The 17,391-nt window shown below is 33.1% G+C and overlaps 2 protein-coding genes across 2 annotated transcripts; both read left to right on the top strand.

Moving 5' to 3' along the window:
• Positions 1–10,534: 10,534 nt before the first annotated feature.
• On the top strand, positions 10,535–12,203 carry LOC107905201 (transcription factor bHLH93). Its single transcript, XM_016831793.2, has 4 exons — positions 10,535–11,370; positions 11,461–11,628; positions 11,727–11,894; positions 11,980–12,203. Exons 1-4 carry the CDS (start codon positions 10,771–10,773, stop codon positions 12,064–12,066), a joined length of 1,023 nt encoding a protein of 340 aa, XP_016687282.1. The 5' UTR covers positions 10,535–10,770; the 3' UTR covers positions 12,067–12,203.
• Positions 12,204–15,485: 3,282 nt separating this feature from the next.
• Positions 15,486–16,591, top strand: LOC107903142 (uncharacterized protein At5g65660). The gene is made up of 2 exons (XM_016829187.2): positions 15,486–15,995; positions 16,075–16,591. Exons 1-2 carry the CDS (start codon positions 15,756–15,758, stop codon positions 16,240–16,242), a joined length of 408 nt encoding a protein of 135 aa, XP_016684676.1. The 5' UTR covers positions 15,486–15,755; the 3' UTR covers positions 16,243–16,591.
• Positions 16,592–17,391: the final 800 nt, after the last annotated feature.

Here is a 17,391-nt window from a genome sequence, read left to right as displayed (position 1 = left end):
CATACTTGCTCTTCAGAAAATACACCCAAACCTTTCTCGAGTAATCATCGATAAAGGTAAGCAGATATCTGTAACCACCTTTAGAAATTGTCGGAGAAGGCCCCCAAAGGTCAGAATGGAAGTAATCCACTGTGCCTTTTGTCTTGTGAATCCCAGTGCTGAACTTTACCCGAGTCTGCTTACCGAAGACGCAGTGCTCACAGAAATTCAACTTTCCTGTACACTGCCCAGACAATAATCCTCGTTTTCTTAGCACCGATAAGCCTCTCTCGCTCATATGCCCGAGCCGCATATGCCATAACTTCGTGGTGTCAGAATCTAGATCATCTGATGATGACACTCCCGCAACACCTGTAACCGAGGAACCATCGAGGAAGTAAAGGCCCCGCTCCAAATTACCACGTATCACAGTCAAAGCACCCGAGAATACCTTGAGAACTCCACCTTCAGCAGAGTACCGAAAGCCTTTCTTGTCCAACGTACTCAAAGAGATCAAATTTTTCTTCATTTCTGGAATGTGCCGAACATCAGTTAGAGTTCTAACAATACCGTCAAACATCTTTATACGAACTGTGCCAATCCCCATGACTTGACATGCGTGGTCATTTCCCATTAGTACTGAACCAGAATGCTTCTCGTATGTTGAGAATGCATCTTTCGAAGTACTTATATGAAATGTAGCTCCCGTATCAAGAATCCATCTCCCACCAGCGTAAGAGTCGGATACTGCAAGAACGATCTCGGCATCACTTGAAGAATCTGCATCAGCTACATTCGCACGATCATTTTGTTGCTCCTGTGATTCTGATTTCTCCTTCCTTTTCGGACAATCTACCTTCATGTGCCCGTACTTCTTACAGTAGTAGCACTGTATTCTCTTCTTGGACTGCGATCTAGGATGGCTTTTACTTGAACTTCCACCCTTTGCCTTGGATCTTCCTCGAGCAACCAAGCCTTCGCCTTCATTGTTTTCGACCACCTTACCAGTGATTTTCTTCCTCAACTCACTGGAACTTAAGGCATTTTTCACCTCCTCTAGAGTCAGGTCATCACGACCGTACATCATTGTATCAACAAAATTCTCATACGAGGGAGGCAAAGAACACAAAACAATTATTGCTTGGTCCTCATCATCGATTTTGTTATCGATATTATTCAAATCCATGATAATGGAATTGAATTTATCCAGGTGCTGGGAAACAGGTGTACCTTCCTCCATCTTCAGGGCATAGAGTCTTTGCTTGAGGTAGAGCCGGTTCGTCAATGACTTCGTCATGTACTTGCTCTCTAACCGGAGCCACAAACCGGACGCGGTTTTCTCATCCGCTACTTCTCGTAGCACTTCATCTCCTAGACATAGCAGAATAGCACTATGTGCTCTTTCTAGCATGTCATCCTTTTGCTCTTCCGAAAGCGTGCTTGGTAATTTATCTTTACCAGACAATGCTTTTAGCAATCCTTGTTGAACCAGCACTGCCCGCATCTTGATGCGCCATAAACTGAAACTATTTTTCCCGGTAAATTTCTCGACATCATACTTAGTCGATGAAACACTTGTAGCCATAATTTGGAACCTTTGAATGAATGATAATATTTTCTTCCTGATGTGAAAGATCAGACAAAGCTGCAGTCACAGGGCAATTCAGAAAATATTATCACTCCTTCAACTACGCTCTGATACCAATTTGTTGCGGAAAGGATCGATTCGAGAACTCCGATATGACTACAAGTAAATTGACCGGAACGAAAAATAAAGTGAACACAAGGATTTACGTGGTTCGGCTTTAATGCCTACGTCCACGGGCAGAGGCGAAAAGAAATTTCACTATAACAAGATGAAGATTACAAGTGTTTTACACTCAAGACACAACCCGAGAACCTCACAACTCTCAACCCCTATAGAAAACCCGAAAGCTAAAATCCTAGCTTTCAAAGAACAAGCTTTGCTCTCTCTTGGTTTGGGATGATGAATATGGCTAATGAACCTCTCTATTTATAAGAGAGTTCAAGGACATAATTGTCCAAAACTTTGGCAAAGATTTGTGGTTGAAAATGGACACCAACAACCATCCACTAATCCACTACCACCAACAACCCACTACCAACAACAACAATCCACTACCAATTTTAAGCCATTTCTTAACATATATATATAAACGAGGAATCATTAATATTAGTATTTTTATTTTCAAAAAGTTTATGTATTTAATTAAATTAAACCAAACTAATTACAAATTAAATCTATATTTGTAGAATTAATATTTTCAATCTTTGAACGGACAAAATGATAGATTTCATGTAGTGCGACTCCCAAACAATTGAATAACATCCCATTTTTATTTATAAATATAGTTTTCTAGTGAGTCAAGCAGTCCACACATATAATTGGTCTTTCTTTATATATAAATTTTAATTATTATATGAAGAGGAAAAGAAAAGATTGGCTAAGATTATCCACAACTCGTACACAGAGAGGGTATGCTTTTGTCTTTTTATGTTTCTTGAGAAGCTATATAAGAAATCTTGATGCGAGGAGCTTTCCAAGATTCTTGAAATACAATATGTGTATATATATAATTAAGTAGAGGAAAATATTTGGTACATTGTTGTCGGAATTTTTGGATTTCATATAAGTGAGGTTAGAGGTTGATAAATGTTAATGGTAAAATATTTAAAAAAAAGGACACGTGTCCATATTAGAAAATAGAACATTAGTCTTATTATAGATTATTATCATATATGGTTTTTTGATACAATGCTTAGTACCACGCATTCCCCCTTCCCGGCCCTTAAATAAGAAGATACTGTGCTTCAACGCACTTGAACTCACAACCTCCTATGCTAGCAACAATGACGATGCTAATCGAACTAAGACTGAATCAACATACACTACTAGTATACTAAATATTCTACCTTTTTAAGTATAATGTCAATGGTTTTGAGAAAAACGCATGTAAATCAGTGGGATTCACGTAAAAAAAAGTAAACTAAATAAAAAGTAAAAAGACTTGCTCAAGTGTCAAGATTTGGATTTTACCAATAATTCTACTTAAATAAATTTTAAATTGGAGTGTTAGTAATTTCTGAAATTATGTATATATGATCTTAACCCTAAACAGGATGAAACACACACCAAAATTTATTATCATTTGTTATTTTTAACAAACTTAAAACAGATTTTATGATTTGTAGTCAATGTAGACTCAACCAACTAGTATTCGCGATCTTTGATTTTTGTTGGTTTATGGCTTAATTCGTAATTATATTCCTTAAAATCTAATTAATTAAATCATCTATTTTGGCGAAAACGACAATAGACCAAATCATTTATATTTTTAGTTCTAATTCATTTATATACGCAAACACAAAAGACGAAATTATTTTAAAATTTACCGTATCATCTGTGAAAATTCTTATTTGATTTTTGGTTACCCTTCTAATAACAATGTTATTTAATTTCAAAGTTCAAGTTTAAGTTTTCTACCTATAAGTACAAGATACCTTGAGAGATCAAAGTGTCATGTGTTAACTTATGATTTCATCATTTTTAAAATGACTAAATAGAAATCTTTTCATTTTAAGAGGGTCAAAGTTTAATTTTATCATATATAAATTTTTAATTTCATATATCATAAGGGGAGTAAAAAGTATTTTCTAGTTTTGGGACCAAAACTCTATCTATCTTTTATATTTACATCTATATATATTTTATTACTGCATCTAATATTTATCGATAAATCTATCGAATTTAAATTATACATGTCCATTAAATTAAAAATGTTAAAGAAACCCCCCCCAACAAATTTGAAATAATCCTAAGCCAATTGGTTTCTCAACATGACAACCAAGTGAAGCCAATGCGATGGAAATTAAAAGATGGTGCGGTGACTGATGAGAGAGGTCGGTGGAGTTAACGTAAGATTGCCATTCATAATGTCTTTTAATAATTAAGATTTCAACTCATCATTGTGTAAACGACTGATTCAACACCGAGTGCTAAGAACAAATTTCGTAATGTCTTAAGATAAATTCAACATTAATTGGTTTTTGCCCCAACAATGAGGCAACTCAAATGATACTAGTTTTCTTTTTTCCTTTAATTATGCACAAGAGTATAAGGTAGGCCGATCCACTGGTACTACAAAATTAAATACCCTTTTATTATTTTTTTCTTCCAAGTTTTCATCAAAAGATAGCTTAAACGTCAAATAGGCTACATTTTATGTGGGCACAAAATAACTCAACATTCAAACAAGTTAGCCAGGCAGGATGCTGGGCAAATAGGACCTTCAATTTTGGTCAACAGTCACATGTTAGATATAGCTAAGAGTGGTTTGATGTAAAAAAAACTAAGAAGAGGATAAGAATTGTAGCTAGACTTGGCTAACAAATTTAAAGCCTTTATTAGCAGCTTCCGAAGATGGTCTAAATTTCAACATTTCTTAATTATTTGCAACAATTAATCTATTATCTCAATAAAACTAAATTTAGATCTGAATTCACATTGGGCGTAAAACTTTTAGCCAACCACACTATCGGTTCGGTGATAAACTTGTGTGGGTTTCAAATTGATTAATATGATGTTCAAGATTCGATACTTGTGTTTGTAAGTTTTTCTTCCTTCTCCTTTACGATATACTTGTTCACATGTATAAAAAAAAAACTTTTACTGTATCTTCAATTATTCTTTCTTATTTAAATAATTGTTAGAAATTAATAAAATTTTACTAAAATCAGTAAATGAATATTTTTAGAACCGGGTATTTTTCATCAAACCTAGGGGTTTGATTTTTTTTTTTAATAATAACTTTCCCCCAACTTAATTTGTATGGTAGATGAGAGTTTGATATTGACACGTCTTTTAATAAGTGTGGTTTGTGGGGTTGTGGTAAGCCCCAGTTTTTAATTTGCCTTAGCTACAAAATGACTCGTGAAACCAATTGAATTAACCCTCCCTTTTCAAACCTCCTAATCATATCTTTCCATTTTATGTTCAAAAGCAAAAATTATGCAGCCCCCCAATAATTAATAATATTTATTTATGTGAAAAAATAAAATGGAATCTCTCTTTCTTTCACATGCAATTCAATGAGAGTCCCATACATTGTATATATATACGTTACACAAACCCTAAATAGAAAAAAGAAGAAGCTTAAAAACAAATAGATAACCATATGTTTATTGAATGATCAAAAGCCTGTATTTGGCAGCACTGTTTAGGATTTTCTTTGGATCCCTTCCCCATTGAATGTCCCACTACCCAACAAATCACTACCTGACAAATTCCACCATCATAAGTAGTAGAAGAAGATGATGAAGGGAAATAAATAAATAATTAAATAAATGGTTTTTTTTTTTTTGAGTTTAGAGCTGAAAATAACAAAACCCTAAATGAAGATATTGTGGGCTGTCAAGTTGAAAGTGAAGGAGGAATTAAAACTGGTATGGTATATTTTGCTGTTGGGAAACCGCTTAGTGTCGGGGCGGTAGGGAGAAACTGCCCGTGGTTTTCTCATTTTACCACCATTTTTTCCCACTTCATTTCACTTTTTTTTCCCTCTATTATGTATCTCGTGGATGTGAGTCGTTGTCAATTTTAAATAATAAATATTGCTCTCTTTTTTAAATTTTATTTTCGTCTCATTCTAAGGTTTGTTTCCCATTAAATCTTTTGTTAATTATGATATTAGTTGTTCTTACTACCAAATGTTGTTTTTTTTTTACATATACAATTTGAACCCAAGTTATTTTCGAGAAGGTAAACGTCCCATCAGTAGTTCACAGCTTGAGGTTCAATATCAAATGATAAATTATTATGAATATCGATATATATTGGATTGAGTGGTAAAGAGTTCAATGTCTCTTAGGTAAGGTTTTAAGTTTAAATTTTATAAATAAAGACCCCTTATTTAAAAGAAAAAAAATGATAATTTACTGGTTAAGATAGTGTGTAATAGGAGGTTAGAGATCCATAACAATGGGAAAGGAAATCCAATATATATTCTACAAGTAGCTACTTGGAAAAATTAATTAAAGAGACGAAAGATGAATAGTATTTCGTCATTTTACAAGTAGGTTTATATTATTAAGATTATAGATTGATAATTTTGATATTATTTAGTTATTTTACAAGATATGCATCAAAAGTTAATTAGTGGAATCGATTAAGATAATGCACATTCGGTAAGACTATGATCTACTCGTGGAAAATTAAGTAATATCGTGTTCATAGTTGTACGATTTATTCATAAAATATCAAAGCACAATCCCTAAAGCAACCTCAACTATACATAAGTATATATACCTCAATCATGAATGCATAATAATCCATAAAGTTCGATGACATCATCTGTTTTTTTCTTTTCTTTTATTCTGATGTATAAATTATGCTGGGTTGTTTCGAAAAAATTCATCAATAATTATTAGCGATATTATTTGAAAATTAATAATAATGGATTTAACATGATGACTAGCAGCTTATATGGTTAAATTTTAATTATGAGAATATTAATAATTTGATAAGTATATTTATAATGCTGTCCCATTAAACAAATCCAATTTGAGTTTTCTTTGTTTATGTCAAATTTATCAATGGTGACATGACAAACACTGTCATATATGTTGATACAAAGAATCAACACAAGTAAAGAGAAAATAGTCTTTTCTTATTTTTGAGAAAAACATGAAAGCCGAAGAAAGAGCCCTTTTGGAGTTTGGGGTTTCCTTTTATTATATCGAGTCGGACCTTGAGTCGATTTATTTTTATTTTATTATAATTATATAATATCATAGGTTAAGAAGTTAATAAATCATAATTACAATAACTATTAGCAAAGGGCGAGGAATAGCAGCCACAACTTGTAGTACGACCATGCACGTGTACATGTCTTGAACGATGCCATGAAACAACTATAAACAATCATTTGTTGTATACAAAGTCAAGTTCAAAGCTCTACTTATTCAGCCAAATAAAATGAGATCATACTACCAACAACTCCATATATAATATTTGAGTGGACAAACATCTTATTTTAAGTAAAATTTTACAAGATTAAAGTGGAAACAATAATGTTCCATCCGTGATGATGTTTGATAGATCGAAAGGACATTTCCAAAATGAAAACATTATATATGCCGTAGCATGCATATGGAAGAAAAGGTTATATCATCATACATCTACGTAAAATTAAATAATTTGATAATTAAAACTAATTCATCGAATAAAAACAGATTGAAAACTGGCATATAGAAATTGAGTTTGAGTACATAAAATTTAAGATTTTTAATCTATAACAATACCAAAACCTCCATCGCATTTATATAACTTATATAATGACATTTATATTAAGAATAATGATTTGGTATACCATTTTTTTTTAAATGTAGAAAATAGAAAAAGGTTATTTTGGTTTATATTCCTGTTAAGTAGGCTAGACTATTAGCCTGCATGCTTCCTTTCTAAAGAGATTCCTTCACTTAACACGTGTGGATGTGACAATAGGACATGTCTATTGGTGAATTTCACTTGAGGGGGCTTCTCCTTGTGTATTATTATAGCTGCTTTCACTCTCCCTCCAATTATTAGTATAGTAAAAAGGATAAAATTAAATTAAAATGAATTACTTATTAAGAAATTGGGAAGTAAAAAACATTTTTATCAATTAAATCATTGGTACATGTTTTCATCACTTAACTTCAAAAAATTATAAAATGGTCATTTAAATATTCGAAAATTTTCACTTAAGTCACCGAGTTGTTAAAATTGTTGTTGTAGAACCTTATTTGTTCACACCATCTACACCAATCAAAACCTCTCCTTCTCATATTCTCTTCTACAGTTCAATTTTTTTTCGTAAAACAACTTTAAACGTCACGAATCTGTGAACCAAAATTCAAACAATTTTCTTCTTCGATCTTCGACATTGACTTGGATCTATCTAATTTATGTTCTTCTTCTCCTCGTCGATGAGTATTGATCCATTGTGCCGATCATCAAATCATCACTTGGAGCTCTCTAGTCAAACTTAATAGCCTAGTGACTTAAATAAAAACTTTCAACTAGTCCAATGACTTAAATGAAAAAATTTGAATAGTTCAATGATTGCTTTGTAACTTATAGAAATTGAGTGACCAAAACGTAAACTTATTAATAATTTAGTAACCTCAGGTGTAATTTACCCTAAATTGAAATACATTTGAACAATTTATCAAAATAAATTTAAACTAAACTTAAACGTTTCCGACACCTTTCTTTACTATTAAATATTTAAAACTATGATCGAATCTTAACTCGACTGACACGGACGTTATTTCCATTGCTATCCTTAATTTGCCAAACATCTTCTTATATCATCGCAATAATAACCTCGGTTATCATATGATATAGGATTCAGAGTTTGTCCTTTTTCGGAAATTGGGAACAACAATGTTTCGTACATTTCATGCAAAGCATATGGGGGGGGGTTCGGATATATTAATTTGTGCAACCCTAAATAATTCGTACAAACTTTATCCTTCAACGACTAACCTCTTACTATATCTTATCTTACAAAACAGTAATATAATAGCAATAATTGTTAACTACCTCTAATGATTTGATGAGAATTACTGTTTTTCTATGATTATAATTATGTATAATTACAGTTACCCCATCTTGTTCTTGTGGGGTTTATGTCATCTTGTCAAGGATCCAGAATGGGGTTCGATTGGTTTGTATATTTAGATGGGTGAGTTAATGAATAGAGTGAAGCATTTGTGGATAGGTTGCCCTGGTTAATTGGAATAATTTCAATTCTAACCCTCATTAATAATTAATTATGCAATTTAAGTTTTTTAACATTTTGATTAATGAAAATAATATTCTTTTTCATCTTTCAAAAACAAATTTAAATCCTTTTAACATTTGTTTTTGGTTTTCTCTCTTAAATTTTAATAATTTTATTTCAATTACCTTAAGGAACTTTTTACTTTCCCCTATTTATGGATCTTAAATTTTCACTTATCACAAAAAAAAAAATACAGCACATAGATTCATTTCATGTGCAAGGGAAAAAAAGGGTTTTGACTTGGCAGTATAAAGAAGAAGAAGCATCGGAACTTTAAATAAAACCCTACCAACTTACTACAAACATAATAAAATATTGCAATTTCATATAGCCTCAGCCTCAGGTTTGGAAAAAACAAAGAGGTGTTCTAGCTTTGCCAAATACATTGTTATTTTATAATTTACATATATATACACATTTACATTGTATTGTATTGTCTTTATTATGGGTTTTTTTTTTCCTCGCCTTTAAGTTCCAATAAAAGCCTGCAGTTCGTGATTTTCTGCCATCATATAATTAAGTGAAGCCTGCAGAGTCAAACATCAAGCTCCTTCACTTGACAGCTTCCTAAAAAAAATAAAAACTGGCAGCATTAATAATAGATAAGTAAAAAGTGATAATAATGAATGTATTTAACGCAATTTTATTTTATAATTTTGTTCGATGTTTCAATCGAAATACAAACAGGATATTATAAAAAAGAAAAAAGAAAAATCCAAATAACAATGATAGAATTAGGAAGGGGACAAGCATCTAAATGCCACATTCAAGTAAAGCCAATCCTGGTAGACCAGACAGATGAGCCTAAATTATAGAAGAAAAAAGAGCAGCAGACATAATAAAATGAGTGTAGACTGTGGAGTATAGAGTGAGTGTACATGTTCATGCCAAAACAACCCCTTTATCACCTGTAGACTCTACATTGGTCGGGTTCTTAATCATGTAATTTTTTATAGAAAATACTAGTGTTTAGTTAAGGCAAGTGAGGTGAGAATGGGATAAAGATGCCACCATTCCTTTTTGGAAAATGAGAAATATGATAGATGTGTAGGCATAGCAATTAAAGCTAAGTTATATAACAAAATGGGGGATAATAATTCCAAAATGAGTGATTAGGAAAAGATTAGGAAACAACAAAAGAATGAGGCCCTACCAACTAATTATGAAGTATGAAAATTTGAGCTGAGGTAACCCCAACAATTGTAGAGGCGGAAAGAAATGGGACCCCGTTTCAGCATTCTTTTCTGTGCAGCTCAGCGAGTCTAATGAAATGGATTTTATTGCTAATAAAATTTTTATTGGAGAGGAGTTAAATAAATTTTAACAGGGATACACATTTAATTAAACTTAATTTGTAACTAAGAAAGTATTTTAATAATTAACTCAAGTAAATATATGTAGGTCAAAGTTTTGAGTGGAATTTATACTTGAATTAATATATTATGTGTTTCATAAAAACAATAATTGGAGAGATTTCGGTGAAAAAGACTTGAAATCATCCCTCTTTGAAAGTGACCCCTCCATCAATTGGACTGTTTTCTTTTCAAACCTTAATTTTTGGTACAAGGCTCTAAGATTATTCCAAAACCAATTTTATTTTTCTGTAATAATTTTAAAAAATATATACCCAACCAATTAAGCGATAAATAGTGATTTGAAAGTGCTTAAAAAACAATATATTGCAGTGGAGAAGCTGCCAGCTGCGAGAGGAAAAGGCCAAAGCAGATTCCATCTCAATCTTAGGCTTCTTAAAAGACTAATAATAAATACGATTTAGTTTCATACAGTAATCATATATTCAATATTTTATTATCAACTATACTCCCACTTCTAATGTGTTTGTAGATATAAATTGTGAGATTTGGATTTTCTCAAGGCATTCACCCCATAGAGAAAACACAAGAGAAACTAAAGGAAAAGGAAAAAGAAATATATATACCGAGAGATGGAGCTGGATATTAATGAACAAAGTTTCTTACAGGAATTATTGGCTCTGAGAAGAGACAACTGGGACACAGTTCCACCACAAATGAATGACATTTTCTCTAATGGCTTCAACTTCGATTGCTTTGATGATGCTTCAGCAGCTGCCGGTTTTCTTCCTCAGTCTTTCTGCCAAGATTTCTCACTGCCATTGGAGCAAGATTTGAGTTTCAACTTCGATGAAGCCTACGGATCATTTGGCGATGAATTCTCTGCAGCGCCACAAGTGACTGATACATCGAGTAACACGTTCGATACACTGCCGTTCCCGGTTCAAGACGATCATCGTCACCGGATGAATATGGTGGAGGAAGAAGAATGGGGGACCCTTGTAGATGAAATCAACATGTTGGACCCACAAGCACCCGCTTGCAAAGTAGAGCCTATTAGATCACCCGAAGCACCGGTTTTCAACGTTGGGAGCTGCAGTGTAGACCGCAACAATCGAGCCAAGAGATTAAAGGGTCAGCCATCGAAGAATCTAATGGCCGAGAGAAGGAGACGAAAGCGGCTAAATGACCGCCTTTCGATGTTACGATCAATTGTTCCTAAGATAAGCAAGGTAAAAAAAAATCAAGGAGATTGACAGTTTTTTAGTGCCAAAATGCTAGTTCTTACAGAGGACTAATCTGGGTTTTTGTTTATTTAACAGATGGATAGGACATCCATACTTGTAGATACCATAGATTACACAAAGGAGCTCCTTGAGAGGATCAAGAGTTTGCAGCAAGAAATGGAAGCAGGTCCAAATGAGTTAAACATGTCTCACATTTTCAAAGATGTAAAACCAAATGAAATCTTGGTGAGAAAGACACCAAAGGTATGTTCTGATTCTGCTGCAACATTCTTATAGGTGTATATAATTTCAAAAATACCATGAACTAAAAATAAATTCCATTGTTAAACTGGTTCTTGCAGTTCGAATTGGAAAGGAGAAATGTGGATACGAGGATTGAGATTTGTTGCACGGGGAAACCAGGATTGTTGTTGTCGACACTAACGACGTTGGAAGCATTAGGCCTTGATATTCAACAATGTGTTATTAGCTGTTTCAATGATTTTGCAATGCAAGCTTCTTGCTCAGAGGTAACCAAAACGTCAGACAGAAATTGTTGATTGTCTCTGCTTTTGACTTGCAATAATCTTACAGACATTTTGGTCATCATTGCAGGACTCGGAACAGAGAACATTGATAAGTTCTGAAGACATAAAGCAAACGTTGTTTAGAAATGCTGGATATGCAGGAAGATGTTTGTAGGAACAAAACTGAATGACTACAAAAGAAGCAGTTTTCTCGTGAATATTATTATTATTTTTGGGTTCTAAATTCTCTGTTTTATTTCTAAAATGAGCTTTTGAATTGATTGGATTGTTAGTAAATTTTGCCCTCTTAAACTGGAGTTGTTTATTAATGCAAAATTCTTTATTACTAAATTCTTCTCTTCGGTGTGTTTGTTAGTAATGTTTTGGCCTTCCAAAAAATATATAAAAATAAAATTCAGCATTGATGTAAAAACAGAAGCAACATGAACAAGTCCAAGAGAGGGGTCTGTTCTGCAAATCCCATGAATTGGAGAACTTCGACAATTATCATAATGCTTTTTAGGGTTCAGTTGCAGATGTCTCCAACCCATGGTTTCTTCATGCAGGAGACAGCTCTGCATACACAAAAGTTGACTTGTAATGGTTATTGGTTTTTAAAAAAAAAATTGTTGTCATTATTACATGGCAGAATGGTGTTGACATATGGTGATAAATGACAAGAAATAGAGTTCCAAAAAATCGAAAATTATTGAGTCTGAAATAATGAAGCTCTGCAGATTTTCTTGCAAGCAATTCTATCTGGGAATGTGAGCCAAACCCATCAAATATAATATATACACATATTTATTTATAGATGCAAACAAAATTTACAGGCCTTCTGTACCAACTATTAAATTCCATTCATGGTGTATATAGATTCTTAATGAAGTCATCACTTTGCGGAAAGGCAGAATAATGAAATCCCACGTACAGCAGGTAGAAGGTGCTGAGTTATTTCGTAGGAAGAAGAAAACAAGAATGAATGAGGAGGTTTCAATTTCACGTGCCGAAAAAGGGACTTAAGGATATTTCTTTATGCTTTTAGAATACCCTCTAATAATTACTACTGTTTATCAAAGCCTCAAAAATAGGGGTATTTATTATTTAGTCTCTCAAAAAAGTTACATTTTTTGATTAAATGCCTTTTTCTACCAGGGAGTAGTGTAGTGGAGGTAGCTGAAGCCGAGTGATGATGGAGCACTAAAATTTGGAAGTACGGTAAGTACATTGTTCAGAGCTTTGTTCTAAAGCTTGGGGGCATCCATTATTTCATGTTAGCCTAATTTAGCGCTTTCGTTTTGGATGGACCTGCTAGTGAGTGATTGATGAACTATCACTTGTATGTTGTTTATGGGTCAAATATTGAACCGCTAAAACTTGATTTTGGATAAACCATGCATGTCGTTTGTTTGATTGAGATGGGAAAGGTGGTGGTGGTGTTTGCTTTCCTCTGCTGTATACTGTCCTTGATCCTTCATTATTAGATTCACATTGAGCCTTACTTGCTGCAGTACGAGGTGTTGCGGCTTTCTTTAGAGCCGATTTTTATTTATTTTTATTCTTAATGTTTATTTTATATATGGTCCATGTTCAATGTTCGTGGTTGCTATCCTAATAATGTCGTATTCAAGATTTAAACTTATATCTTCTCTTGAGAATACAATGTACCTTACCATTTCACTCATCACTTGTTGGTAAAGTCAATTTTACTTTAATTTTTAATCCATCTATATTTTATATTTAATAATTCAATTTTATGATTGCTCTAACTATGCTACAATCTACCTCTACTCACTGTTGATTTTGAATCATTTCACCTACTTTAGTTCAATTATTTCAAATATCTAGACCAAAAGAAAATGAGTAAGAGAATTGCTGATTTATAAGTTTTATGTAAATAATAACATGTCACATCATTATTAAAATTGATACTCGATCATTTAATATTAAAAATAAAATAAAAATTTTGCTAGCTCAAAATTGGGCATTCTACTTCTTTTTGAATTGTTCATTTTCAGTCCAAATTGGGTATAATAACAACTTTTATAGTTTGATTTCAGAAAATGTAAAATTGGATGGTTAAAAATGTGATTATACCTATTTTTAATAAAACTGATGGAAAATTGAACGAAAATATTGAAACTGAACCGTTGGAAAATAGAGGGACTAAGTTTGAGCAAGGGAGAGATTAAATCTGCATAAATTGATAATAATACAATAATAAACTGGTTGATAGTACATTAAACATTTTTAAAGTAAAGACTAGACGATGAAGGAAGTTGCTAAACTTGAAAACCGTGACAGAGAATAGTTTGCATTCCACTAAATCTTTTATGTTAAAATTGCTATATTTGGCATAAATTTATTGCGGAGACATTCATGACATTCTTTAATTCTTACCTGCAAAATAATTACTTTGCCTTTACTCCATTTCAGACAACTGTTGGTCATTTAACAGAACCTGTTTTCCATATATCTCTCCACACTAGATTTGTACTCGAATCCAAATTAAATTAAATAGTTTTTAATAATTTGTTTAAATTTAATAAATATTAGCATAGAATTATTGTTTGTGATTAGTGAAATGGTTATTGGAGGTTGGGTTTGGATTTTTTCTTTTTTCTTTTTTTAAATTGAACTATAGTTTGGGTCCGCTCAATTCACAAATATTCTTGGATCCAAATTTAAGATTATAACATGAAAACGGATGTTATATATATGGAGAGAGAGAGAAGAAATAAGAGAGGGACATTGAATGATTGCACATTCCACTTTGGGATGAGAGTGGAATTAATGTAGAAGCAGCTGAATTGGTTGGTAATTAGGCAATGAAAAAGACTATACCACCTACATATGTTTACAATTAAGGAACAAAGGGATCAAATTCGAAGCTCTATTTTGTATATTATCACTAAACGTTATGTAAATTCCATCTTCATCTGGGAAGTTATAAATCAAAATAACATATTATAATTTACATTTAAATGTCTCTGCCAGGACTGGTGCAGCCACCCTCAAGGCCCGAACTTCGTCTTTATATACAGGTTGATACGAAGATTATAGTATAAAAAAAAAGTTGAATGCATATAGAGGAATACGAGGACCGAAATTTCATATCTGTAGTCATTGCTTTAATAGGAATAAAAGTCAACGAGATCAATTTATGAAGTGCTTTTTGGAGCTGTAGAGCACCCATATATATATATGATGATGATGATGATGAAACTGAAATGATCTGTAAGATTATAAGTACACTGAAAGGCTATGATTACTTAAGAAGAATGAATTGGATTGAAAAAGGTGACAATAAGTTTGAGAGAAATGCGTAAAAATCCAGGTAATAATGGGACTCCTGGAGTTTATTAATTTGTAGGTATTAAAAATGGTGGGGCTAAAGCATCTTCATTTTGTTTCCAGAAACACAGCGGATATAATTACGTCTAAACTCATAACTGTTTGACATGTGATGTTAAAACTAAAGTCAACAATCAATTTCGGATTAAATTCGAGTTAAATTGCATGATTTGATATTCGAATCGTAACATTTACAAATTAATCCAATGAACGAAGAGAGGTATAACAAGTCTTTTTTGTTTTAAGTAAAAATTAAGTATATTTTCACTGAAAACACTATAGAGATTCAAGAATTCTAAGAACTGGGTAATTCATATTACTGGATGAAATTGCTACTTCCCCAACACCCAGCAACCCCATCAAAACTCTTTATCAATTTTAATCCAACTCACCCATTAAAAAAAAAAAAACTATATATCACTGTCTACGGCTACTATAGATATATATCTTGCACCACCTAGCTTTACCTATTTTGCCTTTGTACGTATCATTTTTTATACAAGAACAAGAATGATGAAGAATGAAGAAATGTTATCGTCAACTAGGCCATTGACTATAGGGTTCCCACTAGGCTTCGCCTTCCTTTTGATCTTATTGTTTTGCATAAGCGGGTTTGTTATCGGTTGCGTCAACTGGGACAAGCTTCGTGCCCTTATCCTCCAATCTTCCGGTCACGACCACGATGACAACGACGATACTCGACCAGATGTAAATCACGCACCCGTAGTTGGACCTGCACCCCTTCTCAAGGTTTGTATTTTCCTCTCTTATCTTTTTATTGTATATCGTAATTGTTTTGGTTATGGCTAATGGCATAAAGTATGAAAAGGCGGCAAGGCCAAAAATTGTAGGGCAAAGCCTACCGGTTTTAATGCCAGGGGATGAGGTTCCAAGGTTCGTAGCAATGGCTTGTCCATGTGAACCACCCACAATTGAAAAGATTAAGGACACCGTACAAAAGTCGCCGCCTCTTCCGGTGCCGTTTCTTCACTCATAGTGACTTTTTGTTCGGAAGTTTTTTAAATTGCGCTGATTAATGAAATTAAGAACCCCAACATATTACTCGTCACTATTTTCCATCGTTATACATCTGCTGCTCCTATTCAATGTTTTATTGTTTAGGATAATTATGGTAGTGATTAGAAGTGAAGATAAATGCGTAGGGATATTAGGGGGCAGAGCAATATTTGCGTGTTTCGTGCTTTGCAGTTGAGTGTTGGTGTGGAATATTGATTAGGACAATGCATCAATGTTTTGAAGCTGAGAATGTAGTTTGGAGACAACAACTTTGTTTGTCGTATTTTGGTTCTCGTTTTCCTTCTTACCAGAATATATGTAGTTAGTATTTAAAACTTCTTTTCTGATCAGATTATGCATTCACCTGTTAAACGGTTGCATGCCATCTTTACCTTTCTTCTATCGATGTCAGTGGATTGCTACTAAGTTATTTGATTTGAGCTAAAAAAAAAAATTAGTTTCAATCATGTGTTTTTTTAATTAAACTTTCATTGGGTTCTTTTAATTTTAATTAATATTAAATATTTTAGTTTAAATTCAAAATTTTAAAAATAAATTTAAATTGATGAGTTTAAATGCTTATATTTGAGCTTAGAAAATAAAAAAATGGTTCAACTGATGTTTTAGTCCAATTCGCAATTCATCGTCTCTTCATACCCACCAATTTTGACCACTTTCTGTTCAAACGCATCCTCGACTTTTGTTTCTTGTTGACTAAATCGTCGGAGTGCATGGAGCTTACCACTATCAATTTTCATTTTCATCGGCTTTCCATTGTCGTTTGGTGCTAATTCTAAGAGCATTTAAAAGCATTTAGGATTCCGTGGGAGACGTCACTATAGATCTAGTTTGTAGAGCGTTCTAGAGATTTTCTTAAAGCTTGCACAATGGCCGACCACGTATCGTTGGGCAGCCAGTTGCCACCTTCACTAGTCGCACCTTGCCTTTTTTGCTGGCCACCCACCATTTCTTCGATGTGAAGAGGCTCGATCGGAATAATGATGTTGTGGTCTTGGGTTAGATATTTGCTTTCTTAATTTGTTGGAGGTTCTTTTCGAGTAGTGTTGACTAGCTTGCTTCATTGACTTTTTCGCTGGTTTGTTTTCTTGGATAGTGGTCTTCAACTGAG

The sequence above is a fragment of the Gossypium hirsutum genome, chromosome D05 (genome assembly GCF_007990345.1).
Source record: "Gossypium hirsutum isolate 1008001.06 chromosome D05, Gossypium_hirsutum_v2.1, whole genome shotgun sequence".
Classification (NCBI taxonomy): domain Eukaryota; kingdom Viridiplantae; phylum Streptophyta; class Magnoliopsida; order Malvales; family Malvaceae; genus Gossypium; species Gossypium hirsutum.
The sequence above is the reverse complement of the archived record's forward strand: the minus strand, read 5'-3'. Positions and strand labels throughout refer to the sequence as shown.